The following is a 20,767-nucleotide window of genomic DNA, read 5'->3' as shown; positions in this document are numbered from 1 at the left end:
CATAATGGGACTACATTAGCTGTTTTCCAGCTTTCCGGTAGGTCTCCTGTTTTCAGTGACCTGTTATACACTATAGAGAGTGGCACACTTAGTGCCTCTGCACCTTCTTTTAGTATCCACGGTGAGATTCTGTCAGGCCCAACAGCCTTTGTCACATTTAGCTCCAACAGATTCCTTTTGACCTCATCACTGGTGAGGTCAAATTCCTCCAGGGTTGCTTGGTTTGCCTCCTCATTTAATGCAGGGACTTCTCCTTGTTCTATTGTGAAGACCTCATGTGTTGAGTAATTAAAGGTCGTAGATAATTTTGGGTAGTAGTTCAAGTTCAAGTTCAAGTATGCTTATTGAGATAAGCAAGAAATACATCTCAAAGGGATAGAGTAGCTTAGGCTATTTCTACCCCCCCCCCCCCCCCACCCAATTTGGGTAGTAGAACCCCAGGCACAGATACCATAGGTGAGATAAAGAAAAATGAGTAATAGTGTTACCATGGCAGAACGTGATACACATGGTATCTGATTTTAGAAAAAATGCCAACTGTTTTAGAATTTATTTGTTGCTATATATTGTATATGACACTGGAAATTCAGCTTGTTATCAACGAGAACACCAAGGAATTTACCATCTACTCTGTTACTAATTTGAGTATTGTTTATTCTTACTCATCTAGTTGTGCTTGCGGGCTCTTCGGTCCCGCCTCTCAACTATCAATCAACTTACAGATCTTTGGTTAATTTGATCCGTGGATTTATTACCAAACAAAATATAAAAGGTTTTATCAGCATTAAAGGTAAGTTTGTTAGAAGTTAACCAAAGATGTACCTTTTTTTTAGTTCAGTATTCACTGTGTTGTTCAGAATAAGATTATTAACATCTTATTAAGAAGATAATAATATTATTGAGATTAAGATTATAAGAGTTAGGAATTATCCGGAAAATTCTGCTACATTCACTAATCCTCAATCAGTCAACTAAAATTATTATATTACATAAACTCTGAAGCTTCCGTATATTTATGTGGATTAAATTTGATAAGAAGTACGTATGATGACCGCACAGGTGAATCATGTGATTAGCACAGGTAATTTGCCTACTGATAACGTGGATGTCTTTTCCGCTGCCCGGTGATATTAAGTACTCTATACTTGCAAAAATAAAGTACTAGAGACTATAAATACTATATTGGATACTACATATTCTCCAAACACACTATATATAAGTAACCGAAACTCTGATGTTACCAACCTGACTTCCCAATATAATCTCATGAATTATATCTTAAATTCATAAACCAAATGATGATGCACAACTATAACATTATCAGTTAAAACAAAAAATCAAATATGATATAATATTTTCTCTCATTTTATAATATAAATTATATATTGACATTAGGGAGCTTATAAGATAAATTAGACGTGAGGAAACTTAAGCGTGGCGACGGTGGCGCCGGTCCTGAAGATCGTCGGGGAGGAGCGCTCCGTGGGGACACCTTCAACAATCGATAGCAAGACGTTGAGCCCCGAGAACGTGTGTGAGCGCCTCGTTCTCTCTCATATAGACTCGTAACAGCGGCTTAAGAGAGACACACACACAGACACAATGTGCGGGGGATTTACTTGCTCTAAAAACTCGCTGTTGGCCCTCAACATCTTGTATGTTGTGAGTATCTGGCGCGTGTTGGGTGGCCAGGTTTGTTGTGCTTACCTGAGCTCCGTCGGGACGTGATTTACCTGTCCCGGGATTATTAAGTTAATGTGCTCCACGTTATATTTTCGGCCTCTTGGGGCGAGAAGTAGAAAAATTATTTCATTTTTTATTCACATATTATCGGTGTCGTCGCTAATTGGACGTGATGGAAGTGTAGGAAACATTTTGGATGAATTACAGGACTGTAATGCCACGACTGTTATTTGCAAGGCTGTTTAACCTAGATAAGCCATTACAGGAAATGCTGTAATGAATGTATTTGTAATATTTTGAAGTAGTTCTGTTATCACAATGGTATAGAGATTTAAAAAGGGCATTCAAACTCCAACAAACCATTGGATCCAAACTAGGCTGTTTGTTTATGGAAAACTTATGGTGGTACACACAATGTAAGTCTTAACTAAAGGAGGATGCAGGTAACTTTGCATGGATTTTCAAACCTCCCTAACCCAACCTTACATAACTTAACCTGACCTAATTTAACCCAGCCTAATCAATGGATATAAGTAGTTGTAACAATTGGAAAACGAGCCTTGTTGAAGGAAATGACCACATCCTGAAGGCGATGTACTTGTCAACTTAATTGGCATATTTAATGTACATTATTATACTGGTATACTATAAATGGGTCTGAAGTTCCATCTGAAAATGAATATCTTGATACTGTATACAATTTCAACTTGCCACTACTAATAGGGATGTATTAATGCACAAATTTGAATTAACTTTGTGTACTTTTGTTTGTAAATTCAACACTTAAATTTTGTAATTGCTACAAATGGAGAACAGAGTTAAGGTTCGTTGCCTTCTTGTACTTCACAGCATTGATTGGTACCATATAGGGGTCTGTACTAGTTATTCAGCTAAATCGGGCCTTTGATTCCTGACTAGTCATGATGCCTATTACAAATTGTCAGCATCTTGCTAATAAGCAATGTCTTTTTTTTTTTTGTACAGTACTAATAAAAGTTTGCTTTTAGATGCTGTTGCAAACTATACTATAATAATTGTAAATCTCTTCAGACTTGCTGAAAAAGGCTGAACATATATTTGATGCTTCATGCTGATCCTAAATATAGAAGACTTAAGTGATATAGAAATCTTCATCGTACAGTACTCTACTGTACAGTTTAATATATCCAAAGATTATTTCTAGAAAAGTTTCAAAATCATAACATTGCAAGGCAAGATTTTTTGAAGTTACTTGATTCAAACCTATCTAGATAACTAGTAATGGTCAGGCATATAAATTTTCTACATTATTCATTTACCCTCTTGATGCAAAATTTTACCATGAGATTGGGGAAAAGTTGGCAGCATCTAAAATAATAGGAGTACTGTACAGAGAACGTGTACATCACGGTAAAACACACAAATTACAAGTAGTGCATTTGAAGATTGTCCTTGTCCTTTCTGGAAAAATATGTAGCATATCACATAATGTATACTGTATTGTACATGTAAAATGCTATTGTCTGGTTCTAGATATGCACAACAAAACGATTTGCAGTAGTAAAAAAAAGTATGGTAGGACATGCAAGATGTAATAAACTTGATACAAAATGGAGATGGTATTCACACAATTGGAGAACACTTAAAAAGTCAGACCCACAGATTTTCACTGTCCTGTTACCCAATATAAAAAGTACACTTGATGGGAAAAGTAAATTTTTCATTCAATTTTTATTCAAAAGAATGTACAAAGAACAAAGTAATGTACAATTGTTGGGACTGGAGATGTACATGGTAATGAAGCCACTATTACCCAAAGCATTTTGTGCAAAACTTGAAACAATTTAGGAAACCAAATCTAAAGGTGTGAAGGGGCAACTGGAAAAGTTTCAGCAGGGAATACCATATCAGCCGGGTAGTAGTAAATGTGGGACTGCAGGACATTGCAAGCAACAGTTACAGAACAAATTATTACTTAAGACAAGCCTGACCTTTTGTGTTGGGCTTGAAAAGTTGAGATCTTTAAATAGACTACAGGTAAAGGGCATCCTGCTTAACCCTGGCTTGTCTTCATTGGGTATCTCTAGTTGCACAACTGCTCAATTTATAATTTGGCCCAAAATACTGTACGTTGATAATATATTTGCAATACAGTAACAATGAAATGCTAAACAGTATAGTACAGTATAAGCCTTTGATTACACAGAGATCACACTAACGTGGTGCATCAAATGAACAAATCCACAAGGGCCATGACGAGGATTCGAACCTGCGTCCGGGAGCATCCCAGACACTGCCTTAATCGACTGAGCTACGACAGGGTTAAGAGTTGAAATCGAAGTTCTACTGAACTTATTGGATCCTGTAGCCTCTCCGAGGCACAAACCAGGGTTTTACACAACTCGGGTGCAGGGGGAAGTTGTGTAAAACCCTGGTTTGTGCCTCGGAGAGGCTACGGGATCAAGTAAGTTCAGTAGAACTTCGGTTTAAACTCTTTAACCCTGTCATAGCTCAGTTGATTAAGGCAGTGTCTGGGATGCTCCCGGACACAGGTTCGAATCCTCGTCACGGCCCTTGTGGATTTGTTCAAGCCTTTGATGTTTCATAGATGCAGACAGAAAAGAATAAATTTGCCATAAAACCATATTAAAACTAAAGTACAGTACTGTACAGTAGTACCTTTTTAAAGTTTAATACCTTGTTCAGGGTGACTGTCATTGTGCACTTCAAATGCTGTACTATAAACTTCTCCAATACCCAGTTTGTTACTTTTCAGATATAGTACGCGGAACTCTGAAATGTAATTAAAATTGTCTAACTAATGCATCTTTTAACCCCTATTCATTGTACATTTAAACATCAAAAGTGGTGAATGTATTTGAAAAGTTCACTTTAAATATTAAGATTGAAAGTGGGGAAAATGCTCCGAAGCTTGAATGTTCTCGGTAGTTGTGTGCAGTAGTGAGCAAAAGCATTCGGAAATGAGGGAATGACTGCTTGACTGCTGCATGGAATATTCGCATAATGTTTTAGGATGGGCTGTAAACAGGACTTCTCCCAGCTACTGCTCACATGAAACTTAAATTATAATGCAACATTTGAACAAAGTTGCAAAATGAACCTAATCAGTCTGTCACCATTAACACCCAGGCTTGATTCAGCTCTGAACACCAGCTTTTTAACTCTGGGACAGAAGTTGATGTATAAAAAATGTACTAATTATGAATCTGGTAAATAGTTGTTTTTTGCAGCAAAATGATTTAAATGTGAAGTACAGTACAATGTACAGTTTACAGATTTGAAAATTAAATTATCATCAGTATCGTTGTAGAGCACAGCTATTTCTAGTCAACATTCTCAGAATTTCTCTTAATTTATACAAATTTGTTGCTAGATTGTTTTCCTTTATTCTAAAATTGTCTAGTTAGTGGAATACTACAATAGTAAGAGTTTAATGGTAAACATAATGATACACTTGTATTTGTATTGTTACAATATTTAATATATATTGTACTTGCAGGTGGTGTCGTTCATCTTAATTGGTGTTGCCGCGGCAGCTAAGGCAGCATCATTTGTCACCTCCCTCTCACTTGTATCTGGAATAATTGCCTGTGGAGTCTTCCTGTTGCTCATCTCCATTGTGGGTCTTATTGGAGCAAGCAAGCATCACCAGGTAAATTCTCCATAGGCCAGGAATAGTATTTAATTATTACCAGAAAGGTTGGTTAATTGAATTTGAGCCCTACTGGTTGAATTTAACACAAGGTACTTACAGTATTAGGGAAATTTATTTAAATTTATTGTATTTAGAGTACTGTATATACATTAACAGCTAAATTAGTTGAACCAAAAAAATAGGCCTAGTAATTTTTTATTGTAGTATAGAATTTAAGTTACTTGAAGCAGTTGAGCTCAGCCATGGAGTAAGGTTGCCTGTATCAGACATGTGAGTGACCACTAGTGCATAATTAAAACTTAAATTTGATATACCAAAAAAAAAAGTGCACCTGGAACTCTTAAACTACTGTACTTCAGTAACATAAAGTATTAAAATACAGTATAAAAACTGCTTCCAAATTGACATTTATTTTACATGTGTGAATGTTTAGTGTGAAGTGCATAGGACAACACTTTGTCAAATGCAAGAGGTTGTCATATTTATTTTCCTTTTATTTTCAGGGAGATTGCTTGAAAATAAGTGGCTGGGGCATTAATCTTAAGTGTCTTGTCTCCTCAAATGTCTTGTGTAATAATTTGTTGCAGAACTCTTGTGGTAGCATAACATTTTATTTGTGCTCATTTTTTCTTTTTCAGGTTATGCTCTTCTTCTACATGATTGTTCTGTTTATAATCTTCATCATCCAGTTTTCTGTGGCATGTGCTTGCTTAGCCATTAATGAAAATCAGGAAAAGTTGGTTGCCTCGAAGGTAAGTAATGCAGATAGTTGTGGTAATATGAATGATTAAATTTATTGAATCGTTAGACATTGAATATTAAGTATTGTTTAATTCATCTTTCTGAATAATAAACATTTTAGTATACATGTTGAATGTCTAATACAGTTGCCCTAGCGAATCATTCCCTTGTCACTTAAATCTTAGCAATGTGTGTGTGTGATGAAGTTGGTAATGAATAAACAACCTGGCTCATGGAAGGGAAGTAGAGTAAATAGTAAATGTCTTGTGTTTACATAAAGGGTGAAGGCTCTTCAGTCAGTTAACCTCTTTAGTTGATCCTTTGGGTGGGGAGAGAAATATTGTGCATACATTAAAGGATTGTCCAATGTATCTTGGCAATTCATGAGGGATGCTGTCTATGGAAAAACCTTGGCACATGTGAATTCACAAATAATATACTTCAGATTTTATTGAGAAGAAAAGAAAAGGGTATTCCAAGCCCTTAAAAATCTTATTTTTTTTTATGTTCGCCTCGATTAAACATCTATTTCGGTGGTTCCCAACTTTCTTGGTAATATCTGTATTTTGTAATATTGTACTAAAATTACCCCAAAGAGAGCATTGTGACCCACCGGTTGGGAACGTTAGGGATCAGTCGGTGATCTAACGGAACGTTATTGCTCGTGCCACTACCCAACTACACATGTATACTGACAACGTAGGTTTGTCTGACCAATGATGTAGATGACAAAAAATTGCTTTGTCTTCATGGGAGCATCATTAGATGCAGCGAGTATTGCAGAAGGTTTTGTGCCACAATACAATAATAAACTGGTAGTAAAATGTACTTCTAGCACACAATCACTGTTATCTAAAAATTCTATACATGAAATACATGGAAACTAGCACCACCCTATAAATGCTTAACTATGCTTGTCTTGGGATTTTTCTGGGGGTAAAATGTCCACCTTGCAAACAGTGAAAATTCCATACAAATATTGAAGTTGTGTACATTTAGGGCTCACAGAAGAATAGTACAGGATTAAAATATGAAATGGTATTTCATTTATTTTGCAAATTTATAATATTCACCTGTAAATTAGTTGTAGAAATGTGCAATGTGAGATGTATTTGCTGTGTTAGAAAGTTTAGTATGGAATAGCAATGTCAAGGAAATGTGCAAAAGTTGATTAATTAGAGATTGGGGAAATGCACAGTATATAGATGTTGTATTGAACTAATGGATGATAAAGGTGAAGTGTTTTAGGGAATTTCAGGGTATGGAAGAGAGGTGATGTGTGAATATGGTATGCATGAGGAAGCTGAAGAACGTGGGGTTGAATGTGAATGCAGTGCAGAGAGAGGTAGGGAGCGAGTATACACTGCACACTGCTTAAAGGGAGTTATAGAACACAACCCTTATCTGACCCATCCAAAATTCTGCTGCATCAACACTTGCTTAATTTGCTAAATTCAAATTAATTTTTTGTCTGGAAACAATGAAATGTATACTTCTTTTAATATTCAAGTGTGCACAATTTTTTAATAAGCAATATAATTGCCAAATGAAGTGACCATTATATAAATTTGCATCGTCACTAGTGCGACCTCACCCGAATACACTAATTGTGACTGGACTTGTACATAGTGGTTTTGCTCTTTGATTTTTACTTTAAATGATAGAAAAAATCATTGTACACATAAAGACCACCATTTATATAGAAATATTTTTAAATAGTGGCACCCCCAAAATCCAGTCCTCAATGCAGTATAGTGTATTTAAAGGAAATCCAGACCAAATTCCTGTAAAATAGTTTTCATCAAATTTGTATTCTTTATCTTATTATAAAAGATAATTATTAAATATATTGTAATGCATTTATTTCATAAATGTTTTACCGAGCTTGTACTGTTCTATAAATTGCACGAGTTGACAATTCTGGTAATTATAGTCCTGATGAGCTAGTGCACATGTACAGCTTGTTCATGTACAGTATTCTCCCTGCCTTATTCATGTACAGTATTCTCCCTACCGTCTTTCCACACCTAGAAAAATGGTCCAGAACCACCACTAGCAGTTTTATAGTCCCCCTCAAATGATGGATCTGACCTATGAGGGCTAGACTGTCACTATTACTTGACACTGACATTGTAATTCTCAAAGTACAGTTTTAAGTCTTGCTCATTCTCAGTATTACTCATTTTCTACCATTGTACTCGCCTAGTTGTGCTTATGAGGGTCGAGCTTCGGCTCTTTGGTCCCACCTCTTGACCAACAGGTTTACAGATTCCTGAGCCTACTGATCTCTATCATATCTACATTTGAAACCGTGTATGGAGTCAGCCTCCACCACATCACTGTCTAATGCATTCCATCTGTTAACTACTGACACTGAAAGTTCTTTCTAACATCCCTGTGGCTCATTTGGGTACTCTGTTTCCATGTGTGCCCTTGTTCGCGTACCACCCGTGTGGTGCACGACCATGTGGTACTGTAGGCCTGTAGTTTCCTCATACTTGGTCTTGCAGGAAGCATCCAAAAGAACTTGCACAGAAAGTCATACACTAGTCTTGCTGTGTGTCTTCTTGCCACCACCATTGTCAGTATCAACTTCCTGTTCTCGTGAAACTTTACCTTCTCCTTTTAACTTTACCCTGAATCATGTCCTGCTCTAATCACTGCTGCATTGTCTATTTTTCACCACCCTTGGTAAGCATTTTGAAGAAGAGTATTAATGCCTTTGTTCATAGTAATCAACTTCATTGTCATTGTAGTTTTTACGATATTAGTTTTACGTGGAAACTATATAGTATTAGTCTACGAATTGGTTTTATTCACTACATCTGTGCAATATCACACCAATTTAAATATCTGCCAAATATGCAATCTGCACAATTGCCAAGACATGACTTGGGTTATCAATAGTATCCACTTTGCCACAGGAATGGCTCGATCATCAGTTAGCTGTCGTGTATATTTTAAATGACAACTCGAGGGAAGCACTTTTACAACTGGTCATATGATGCAGTTGTAATGGTAGGCTTGGGCACTACTATGGTTGGCTTGCTGGCATGTGATTGATGAAGCTGTGAAAGTACTGTTTCTTACCTCTTGATAAAAATTTTTGTCAGACTGGTAAATCATATTACAGTATTAGTTACTGATAACTGACAATTAATAAACTAAAAAAAATGATTTTCATGTAAACTAAACTTAATTATCAATATTCATATCGATATGAGAACATTATTCGGTATTGCAAGCAAGACTAAAGCAACACATGAATCCTATTTGCTTTCATGATTATGGTTTGATAAATTATACAGTACATTGCAAACTAATAAATTTCAGGATGAATCTTAAAGCCTTGTATGATTTTCATGTTTAACTCATCTTGACATCGTTTTCAGGGTTGGGCTATTGCTGGGAATGACACTAGACAGGATGCACAAACATTCTTTGGCTGCTGTGGATATTTGAGTGAACTGGGAAACGAAACGACGTCTATGGATCACCCCAGCTGTGTAGCGGTAACTTTTGTTTTTCCAATTGTTTTAAGTGCAGTAACATTCCTCGCTTGGTGTGAGCGTTCATTGGAAAATTCTGTAAATTGCCACAGAAGCCCACAGCATATCCAATGTTTTGTTTGCACCTGCAGAAATGAGTACCTGTAATTTTAATCTTAATTGGGCATAGTAATTTCTTTGGTCAATTATTATACTTTGTATTTACTTGAAAGTGGAATTAAAGTATATTATCTCCTTTGTATGTGTACCTTAACATTTAATTTGTTCACAGATTAAAAAAGTTTTTTGTTTTTTACCATTAAGCTTTAGATTAGGTATTTGAAGTTTTCTCTCCTCCCACTTACATTTTCATGCAGTGGTGCAAAAAATGTATGTGATTTACCTCTGTTATAAGGTACATTATGTAAAGGCCTCGGTTTCTAATCGTTTATTTACGTGTAAGCAGCGTCTCTTGCTCGGTGTGAGTGGAGATGTCGTATTATGTATCAATTTAACTTCTGGTGCTAGTCATCCAGCTCGTTAATTTGGCAATATGCCTTTCGGCGTAAATACATTTGTAAAAGTTTGATAATTATGAACACAATAGCTAGTTTGAAATTCCCAGTAGGCATTCAAGGATTTTTCTTGAAAGTTTGTGTGATATCTTCACTGATCTATTATATAAACTTGCAACACTTCTATGACTATAATAGAAAGTCTCCCTTTTAGAAATTGTGCAGTGTAGTCTAGTGGCAGCCACTTCAAGTTTTTGTGAGAAGATGCCTTCAGTAATTTCCATCTATCCAGTAATTCCATCTTATCATACTATCATGCAAGAGGAGCCACACATCTATGGATCATCCAATAAAATCGGCAGACTTCTAGATGTTACTACTGCTCGGCTAGATGCTTTCATATTGACTTAACCTACAATAGTTAATACCAAAATCTGATTTTCCTATTGATATAAAATTTTAGCTTTGGGGACTCATTTTACAGCCAGTAGCTACTGAAGATTAATGTGAAGCCGACATTTCTTTTATATTGAATTTCGGGGAGAAACTTCTGATTGTGCACTCTAGGGGTTGGTGCTATAGATACACAAGGACTGCATTTGGTAATTTTTAATGATGGGAATTCTGGAATTAGAAATGGGTAATTACACACTGAACACTGCCAAGTAGGGCCTCTAGCAAGCTAACTTGTGCAGGTAATTAGGATATAGTAAGACTTGGAGGAGATAGATAAGGGTGGAGGAAAGGAGTGAGGATTGTGGTGTGGTGACCTTTAGGGAGCAGTTATCTGGTGATTGTGAAGCTAGTGTTCCATCCATAAAATAAGATTGCTTCTTCCTATAATGATGAGCTGTGTTCACTCTTAATCCTGTTTGGCCTTGGATCTCCTGTTTAAATAATCTGTTGGGAAGTTGAACAAACTAGAATTTTAACTGTTAGTATTGCATTTATAACAGTGCCAATGATATCTCTGGCATTTAAATTGTGATCTCTACTCAATAAGAGTTTGTGATTAAAAGTTTTGAATTGTGTTGTGGCAGCAAAATGTATACATCTCCTTAGTCATTAATCATAATGCTTGCCAATTATGTCCACAGGTGAAAATGAAGAAAGGTGGAACTTGTTGTGATAAAGGTGTTAATGATACAAACTGCTGCAGGGGTGGAAACACTACCTCTTGTCACTGTGAAACTTGTGATGGGCCAATCCAGGCTGCCATGTTCAGAGGCTTTAATCTGGTCGGTGGCATAGGCCTATTCTTCTCATTTACCGAAGTAAGTTTCCTGCTGCTGCTTCTCCAATGATTTTCTTGTATGAGTTTTTCAAGTGTGCAAGATATTTGAAGAATATTAATGTTTCCTAATCCCTAAAATAATTACTTGTATTGACTTCCATGGAAACTTAAACAATCTGGTTAAAAATTTAGTAAAGAATTGCTAATTAAGCATTACTGGCTTAACCCCTTATAGTTACAGTATTTGGTTACTAATCTCAAATTCATATTGTAAGAGCTAATGGTTAAAGAATCCATATTTTATGGGTTAGGGATAATTGATAATTCAAATAATTTTAATAACCTCTATTAAAATACTTTTCATTGCTGTAATAATATTTTGCCACTTTGTTTTCAGCCATTTTGAAGATGTATAACAAATTTATTTATGGAGAAATCACATTATCGTGATACATCAATGAGAAAATCCACAGGAGCCGTGATGAGGGTTTGAACCTATGCACTCTTATAGCGTTCTTAGATGCATGCTCTAGTCGACTACACCACGACATGGTCGGGTTTTTTAGCTATGTTGTGGCGTAGTCGTCGAGAGCGTGCATCTGGGAACACCTAGCGCATAGGTTCAAACCCTCATCACCGCTTGTGGAAAATCATCAATTTTCTTTATTTCCTCATTGCTTATTTTTCACTTCCAGTTGGGTAATTCCTGCTTTGGTTAACAAATTAATAGAAAGTTCATTTCTGCAAATTACCCTTTAAATTTGTTACTACATTATATATTAATAAGGTCTTTGTAGCATGTATGAATGTCAAAGTTTACAAAATATGACAGTAGTTACAAATGCAGTAACTCTTGATAATTGAACTCACAAATTGCGTAATTGGTAGTTAAATTGGCACATGCAGCTCATGATTCATGTTTGTTGATTCATACTGGTGGTGGCTTTTAACCTTTAACATGTGGGTATCATCAAAGGTAACTCTGCCTGTGAGAAAAAATTTCTTGGAAAATACATTTACATGCAAAAAGTAAGGAAAATGGAAAGACGGTCTTTTTCTGGTTTTATGCCCATAGTTGAATGGGAAGTATCCATGTAGATACATAGGGGCAAGGGGTCTGATGTTAAGTTATATGGATGTCATGTCTGCCGTTTGACTTCAGTTGTGTGGAATAACTTGATTTATGCACACAGTTAAGAGTACTGTATATAGGCCTCCAATGCAATGTGTACACTTATATTGCATATAAATCTGTTCTTGGCACAGCTCAGTGTAGTGCACATTCCTTTAATGCTTTTGTCAGGGAGTGTTGTCCAGAGAAACTCTAATGAAATGCTGGCGGAAAGGACAGAGTATGATGTGATGATTCAAACTACTGATGCACAATGACCTGTTTGCATAGCAAGCCATTGGAAATTATAACAGAATTTTGAATGGGTTTGTTAACCTCATTACATCCATGTAGATGTATTTTAACCACATTTACATTAAAAAAAAAAAGCGGCAACTAAAATAAACATGCAACTGCATTACTCCTAGAATCTATATGATGGTAACCACACATTAAGGGTTAAAATATAAAAGTTCGATTAATTTGAGTTTCAACATTTCTTGTGATTTCCAGCCCCCATATTGGGTTTGCTGCTTATGTTCTATTAAAATGGGAAAACTGTTAATGCCAGTGGAAGCTCAGAATAAGATTGCCATAACCTTCATATTATATGGAACCTGCAATACTACAATTTGAATCATTATAATCACCACAACATATAGTAGAAATTTTCTGAAACTGCATATTATGTTGTTGTTTATCACATAAAATAAAATACATTATGTTCAACTAAAGCTTGCATAGTTCCCCCTCCCCTCATTACCTTGTCCTGATTAAGGATAGATAGGTCTGCAGTCCCCCCCCCCATCCCCTCTTTTGATTAAAACATTAATGGAAATGGAACATTAAAACCACATTCCTACAGGCAACATTTTAGGCAAATTTTTGGAAAAGAAAAACCTTCATAGTTAGTCGGACCTTAATAAATTTTCATAAAATCCATTTCCTCTTCATTTGCACCAAGGGAATATTTCGGTAAATTTGGCTGTGGCCTGGATGGGGTGTTTTCAGTTTATAATGCATGTCAGTGACTACTGTAATGTCAAGATTCTTGGTCTTGTCTGCAAAGTTCATTAATTTCTTGGTGTTTCATCTTTGTTGATATTAGCTCTTTGGAGGGTTAAAGTAATTTATAATGAAATAATTCCCCTCCCCCCCTGTGATGTTGCATTTCTAAATCAATGTTCTCTCTTGACATTTCGGTAATTACAGTATTGTGCTATAAACTATATTGGTACAAGGTAATTGATGAACAAGTATGACTGGTTACTGTATGGTTAATATTGTCCTCTTAAAATACTCTATTGATTAGTGTAATTTAATTCTGGGCAACAAGCTTATGGGAAATATCTAACTTGGCTAAAAAGATATTTATTATTTTATTTAATAACCATATCAAACACTTTTATTGTGTTCAAGTGTTTGCTTCTGCACCCCTCAGTTCCTTGGTGTGTGGCTCACGGTGCGGTACAGGAATCAGCGGGATCCACGTGCTAACCCATCAGCCTTCCTGTAGAGTGGTGGGGTGCCTTAAGCCCTTGCTCTCTACTCACTAACATATCAGGTAGCACGGGGTGTAGTGTGCTTGGTGGTTGGTACTCTCTTGCTTCTCTGTTGGCTTCGATATTTAAAGGCTGCTTAATGGGTGGTTTGCATGATACAGTATTATTAAACTGCATGAATTTACCAAGTGTTGGGCTTAATAATTAGATATCGGTCTTTATTATCTTGGGACTTTGATTTTGTTGAAGTGTGTATTTGTATATTTTTTGTTGCATGTATACTCTTTTTAAATATCCTCTTTTTCAGAGAAAATTTTAAATCATACTTAAGTTAGTGCACATTAAAGTGGATAGAAAGTTATGTCAACAGGGATACACTCTTGGGCATATTCAAAGTGGTGAGCAACTTTATAATTTAGGTTATGAAGGGTTACTTCTGCAGTTGGTATGATGGCTGGAGTGTGGCTTGGTCAGTCATGTTGGTAATGTGATGCACATATATTTTAAAGGACTAAAGACAATACATTGTACAGTATATACAAATTTACTTGGAGTGCTTTTGGCATGCATGAAACTTTTATGATTGAAATAATAAGACTTTAGTTAATGGCAATGGTTGAATGTAATCTTGCCCAACTTCCTCTTCTCGATCCACTCTCTTATGCTGTTATAGTCGAAGATTGCCTGAATTACACAGATAAATGGCACCAGTGATTTTGTGGTACCAGATGAATAACGCCCTTTCCTTAAGCTTGCCCTAGGTACAGTTTTTTGTTACCTAATACTCTTAAAAATAATAATGTGCTGGTTCTGTGCTCCTTAAATCCCACTTACAGATATGCAGTTAATATTGATCCAAATTCTAAAGATTCCATGCTGCCGAGTCTTTCACGGCTGTGAAGTTGTCCATTTTTACTGCACAGTATTGGATTGCTAGCACATTTGATTTCTAAATGGTGGATAATATCTTCATGGTATGTTCCTTTTGGTATGTCTTGGTTCTACATTTTGCTAACTGCAAAAATGTTGGGCACTTCTAGCTCATTATATGCATGGTGCATCAAATTTGTTAACCCTTACTTGAAACATGACCACCTTTGTAATGGGAGGCTTGCATGTTGCAAAGATTGGAGGTCAGTGGAGTAGTTGAAGCCTCTCCTGTCCAAATGATATAAAAGTCAGCTGAATCTTTGAGGTAAAAGTTCTGTGATCTTATTAGGCCGTAAAATGCTTTCCACTCATTTGATCTTGTTAGGCAGTAGAGCCATAATGGTTAAACTGAAAGGTCAAATGAATGATGTACATACAGCATTTCACTGTGCACCCAAATAATATCTTGATTAAATTAAAGATTTTGGTATGAACATTGTTGGTATTTAATTAAACTTCCTGGTAGTTGACTTTGCATTATGACCAACATCTTGTGCACTATCTGGTATGTTGTCAATGGGTTTGTATAGGCTAATATGATAATATAAAAGGATTATTAGAATTTTTGGCCAGAACTTTACTATCTCTGTCGACTGCTTTCATCACTCATTCCCTTTACATGCATGTGCTGGGGACTTGACTCTGTAACTCATTCAGGTGTATCCATAGAAATTTTCTTTACTAAGGCATGTTTATTAGTTGGATAAGTTAATGGTACAAGTCCTTTATTGACAGGCTTACATGCTTTACTTTAAATGCACATATGCTTAATGTTTTCTCATGGCAGTGGTAAGACAGTTGTCATAATGTTTGTGTACAGTAACAGATATATTTTGCCATTGTTGTGGGTATACCTAGTGACTGCAGTATGCAGTTAAAAGTATGTCAATTCTCCTTGGTATCCTCAGTATTATATATATAGCTGTCCTGGCTAAACATTCTATTGCTAATAACTTTCTTGGTATTACTATAGAATTATTGATGCACCCTAAACACCCCATCTCCCAAGAAGTTGCATGTGAAGGGTGTTCTTTAAAACAATTTTTTACTCGTGGGTGAGTGAAAGTATTTAGTGAATGAAGAAACTTGGTGCATGATATGAATAGTAGTGCTGTATATCAAACTATGCACACAAGTTTTTAAATTTAATAAGTGTAGACTAATTTTGTCATGATTGCTGCAAGTGATTATGGTATGACTATTGATAGTATTGTATAAAGTTGGGTGGACAGCACAGTGAAAGCAAGTGGGAATGATTTATTTATTTATTTTTTATTTTTGGCTTGTAAATGGTATACCATATATTTAATGAATTAGCAAAGGTGCTGATGTGTCTAGTTTTCTTTTGTGATGTCATTTTCCCGATGATGCTCAAGTGTGGAAGGTGATGGTAAAGGACAGGGTTCACTGAATAGTTTTAGTATCTTTTATTACACTTTTCTGGTAAAGTTGCACCCATTGCCTAAAAGTGGAAAATAGGATAACAATAAAAGGCATAAATTTCACAATTTAATTATTTTTTCAGATTGTTGGTTTCTTCATAGCTAAAGAGTACCGTTATCAAATAGACCCCAGAGCAAACATACAAAGTCTTCTTCGACAATGAGAATTTGCAAATTGAATCTGAGGAACAAATACAGTACATCACTACTAATTTAGAAAGGTATCCAGTTAGTTGTATTCTTGTAATTAGTGATAAACTGGTGTTTTGGGTTATATTGCCTGTGTGCAAAGTGTCATAAGGGAGGTAAATAAAGATCCCTCGTATTTTTTTCTAATCAACCCTGTTTTAGAATTTTTGTAGTTATACTCTTCCATGATTGATTTAGAAAAGTGGTGAATTGTGGAGTATGAGTGTTTCCAGTGGATAGAAAGTATGTATGCAAGCAGTTTCAGAATGTAAGGCATAGTTATTTTCATAGCTGAATAGTGTTAAAAATTTTGTGTGGATTAATTTCTCATCAGTGAGGTATTTTTGGTAGCCTACAAAAAAATATTTATGTGCAATGTATAAGTACCTCTGATAATTATTTATTACTGAAGTATTGAAGTGTACTTTGTTTTTCATCATAAATATATCTTTATGCATTTACTTTATAAGCTGCAATAATAATAATTACTAAACGTGCATTTTTCTCGAGTGACAAAATTTCTTTAACCGACTGTGTTGGCTTGACATGAAATTTATGCAGGTGCACTGTAGTAGCATTAAGATTAGTTAATGGTGTGGTGATTCAGAAGATACATAATGTTCATGTAAAACATTATTGAAAGCGACTGTTTAGAGTCGAGCTGGAGACCGTCACCAGCTGTGCGTTATGTAACTAGTCTTACTTGTACCACTGTATACCTCTTTCCAGTGCCACATGTTTAAAGTTAAATTATTAATTTGCACAGCGTAATTATGTCCTCTGTTCTTTCCTGTGTTATTTGTTCTTGGTATTGGAACATGTTTGATCTCTCAAATTGTTTGAACTACAGTACTGGTAATGATGTGCACCGAGGATGTGTCGAGCGGTTTTTTTCACTCCTTATATTCTAGCTATGTTGTTTCACTGGTTTAGCCTTCTCTTATGTCTAATGTCTGTCTATAAAAGTTGAAAGTGGCTGTTCTTTGCAGAATACCAAGCTGCTCAGTCTGTCATTGGCTTACAGCACTGGTAGAATACATATACTGTAACATTTTAAAAGGTGCCATTATTACCATGTTTGGACTAAAGTTTGATTTCATTGATTATGGTAATTTTTTTTGCCTTTATTTGGTTGTTACTTTAAATGCTGAATTAATCATGACCATAAAATTGCCAATGTTAACCTTTTATTTTATATAATTTGTTAAAGTATATAAATTCACCTGTACTGTTTTCATACAATGCAAACAAACAAATGTAGTTTATCATGGCAATACATGCTTGAAAATACACAGTAAGTTAATAACTGACTTAAAGTAAATTTGATACATATTGATGAATATTTGGTAATCCATTTGCTTATTACAGTATATACTGTACTATTAAAACATTGCTTAAAAAATGCATACTGGATCAAAGATTGTGCCTAATCGATATTAAAATTTGTTAAATAAATTTGTAGTATATTTAAAGTTCATGTGACCTTGAGAGTATTGTGGCAAGATCTTTAGACTACTTTAAGTAACGGTATGCTATAAATTTTGTACCAGGAAGTGAATGGTTTTTGTTTTCAGAAGAATCTTAAATCTAAGTTTAACAACTTCCATTGTATATTGTGGCAGATAGTTGTTCAAACTAATTAGTATATCTTGGGCTGTGCTCGTCAAACTTCTTCCTTCAATGGGATAGTTTATCTTGGTAAGTTCAGGCATGAGCAATTCTTAAACATACAGCAGGCTAATAACTTGACAATGTGATTGGTTTAGGTTTTAGTTTGTTTGCTCATGCTGCCACCATTACATTCCTTAAACACATACCATATACTGTACTGTACTTCACCAAGTTTGGTTTGTTAAAGCTCCTATGATGCAGTTTAGATATTACCTGTATTGATCAACCCAGGTAGACAACAATGTTGTTGATTTGTGTTTAGGAATTTAGTAAGATAAAGATCGAAAAGATCTTTTTCTGAAAATACTTTGTCTTCAGGTTTGCAATGTTATACATTGCAAACACCCAGTGAGCATTACATGTTTACTTGAAAATAATGTTATTAGACAATCAAGTTCTACATTTGGTAATATGCTTAGAATGGTATGTTAAGTATATTTTAAATACAGTATGTAACGTATGCTTTCCAAGGTAGTTTGATATAAGCTTTCAGGGTAGTTGTTGTGGGAGTTTGTTTTTCTAGTTTGTCATGGTAGCTTAAAAAAAATCGTCCTTGCTCTTTTGTTTAAGATAACTGACTAAATTTGAACAAGAATTTAGGTATGTCTTCAGTAAAATTGTAATAAATCTGTTTTATTCAAGTGTTTAAAGTATCTGCTTTTAAATTGAACTGCATTTCTTACTTTTAAAGTGCTACATTTTTATGGATATGTCTAGTCATTATGGTTCACTTGTTTTTTGTTTTTTGAAGCCACATGAACAATTTAATAAACTAAATTATGATAATTTTTCTTATTGTCAACATTTATCACCCTGTGCAAGGTGTAAATTAAAAGGTCTCTCGAAATCCTCCAGGTGTTAGGTATAAGATTTATGGGCACTTTTCCAAGAGTTAGTGGCACCAACGCGTGAACAGCCACACAGTTCCCCGCTTCCTGTTATGGCGGCAGGAGGAAGGCCACCAGGATAGGTAAATTATATGCAATGGTTTCTTGTGCACTGCCTGTCAGTGGTAGCTCCATATTGTCTTGTACCTCCTCCCATAGGCCATCTTTGAAATTACCAGGAGATAACTACAGTATTAGAATATCCTCTTCTACCTAATGTGGCAGTGCAAGAGTCGAATATGTCCCATTGTGTTCGCTGTGTATGGAGACCTGTACATTTCCTGAAACCACACACTTTGGTGGATGGGGGGTTAGATGAGTTGCTGGTTTATCTAAACAGATCTGCTAGTCTGATTAGCACTGCCTAGTCAGACATCTGGTCTAATGGGCATTGTGGGGATGGTATCCATAGTGGTCCCCTGGAATGCCTCTCAGCCACTCAATGGTTAGCCACATGTTTCTCCTTGAGGAGGAGAAATGTTGCCTCTCATGCGTGGGTCCACAGTTAGACCTATACAATCCAGGTGAATGGAAGAAATGTTTCTCCTTTGCCCACTTGAGTGAGCAACAGTCTGTGTTGGGAGATTGGGGTCCATAGCTCCAGCTGTGATGGGCCCAGACCAGACTGTCTACCTCTGGTTCTTCTACTCTTCACTTGGCTGGGTTGGTTTTTAAGAGTTCCTAGTGATCCATATCATGATTACTATGGCACCTATTGCTCACTTTGTTCTGGGAGGCCTGAGGCGATGTACCCGCCATAAACTGAGCATGTTTCCTGCACTGACTACAACATTTCAGGACTCTACCCTGATGACTCTCACTGACACCATATTCTGTAGATGCTAGTCAGAGATGCAAGGAAATTCTCATGGAATGCATTCAAAGTAGTTGTTGAACTCTCTCCCATTACAGCTTTAAGGAAAAAATATTAACTTTGAGAAATGAGTTAGTGCTGCAGGTATAAATAACTAGGAGGATGGTTATCTTGAGATGCTTTCGGGGCTTTTAGTGTCCCTGCGGCCCGGTCCTCGACCAGGCCCTCCACCCCCAGGAAGCAGCCCGTGCCAGCTGACTAACTCCCAGGTACCTATTTACTGCTAGGTAACAGGGGCGTTCAGGGTGAAAGAAACTTTTGCCCATTTGTTTCTGCCTCGTGCGGGAATCAAACCCGCGCCACAGAATTAAGAGTCCTGCGTGCTATCCACCAGGCTACGAGGCCCCCTCGTACAGCCCTAAATCTCATTGGCCTGTAGGTAAATACAGTATTTGCTGGTGACCATTTTCAGCCAAGGAGTTTACTGTTAACTTCCTGACATGCTTGCTTTTGATAATTTTTATTGGTGGTGCCTTCCAATTTTTAGGAAACGTGCCTAGTTTTATTAAGATTATTCTGGCATTATAAAACACAGAAAATGGCTCAAATAAAAATGAAAACTAGTAATAAAGGGTTAACCTCTTCAAATGTGCAAGTTGACCAGGGACAGTTTAAAGTCCTTCGTGTACATGGGGCTCACATTTGCTTCCTCAGGTCTTCAAGTAAACAGACCCCATCTTTTTGATACATAACCTTCCTGGTTTGGTGCCTTCATTTAATTACTTACTTGGGTGGGGGGGGGGGGGAACTTAAGCACCCATCTTGGATGTGAAAGCTGTACTGCATTTGAGAAGGTGACCATGGGTCATGCTGCAGCTTGTTGCCCACAGCATCGATTAATAATA

At 36.2% G+C, this 20,767-nt stretch overlaps 1 protein-coding gene across 2 annotated transcripts; it reads left to right on the top strand.

Moving 5' to 3' along the window:
- The first annotated feature begins 1,460 nt into the window (after window positions 1-1,460).
- On the top strand, window positions 1,461-18,947 carry Tsp97E (Tetraspanin 97E). Of its 2 annotated transcripts, XM_045766470.2 has the most exons (7): window positions 1,461-1,662; window positions 5,183-5,335; window positions 5,977-6,090; window positions 9,472-9,591; window positions 11,180-11,356; window positions 13,869-13,991; window positions 16,385-18,947. In XM_045766470.2, exons 1-6 carry the CDS (start codon window positions 1,603-1,605, stop codon window positions 13,941-13,943), a joined length of 699 nt encoding a protein of 232 aa, XP_045622426.2. In that variant the 5' UTR covers window positions 1,461-1,602; the 3' UTR covers window positions 13,944-13,991; window positions 16,385-18,947. The 2 variants fall into 2 exon arrangements, with proteins under 2 accessions (XP_045622426.2, XP_045622425.2); XM_045766469.2 differs by lacking the exon at window positions 13,869-13,991 and having other exon boundaries at window positions 1,469-1,662.
- The last annotated feature ends 1,820 nt before the right edge of the window (window positions 18,948-20,767 follow it).

This window comes from Procambarus clarkii, chromosome 81 (genome assembly GCF_040958095.1).
Source record: "Procambarus clarkii isolate CNS0578487 chromosome 81, FALCON_Pclarkii_2.0, whole genome shotgun sequence".
Taxonomy (NCBI): Eukaryota; Metazoa; Arthropoda; class Malacostraca; order Decapoda; family Cambaridae; genus Procambarus; species Procambarus clarkii.
This window is presented reverse-complemented; position numbering and strand designations above follow the sequence as displayed.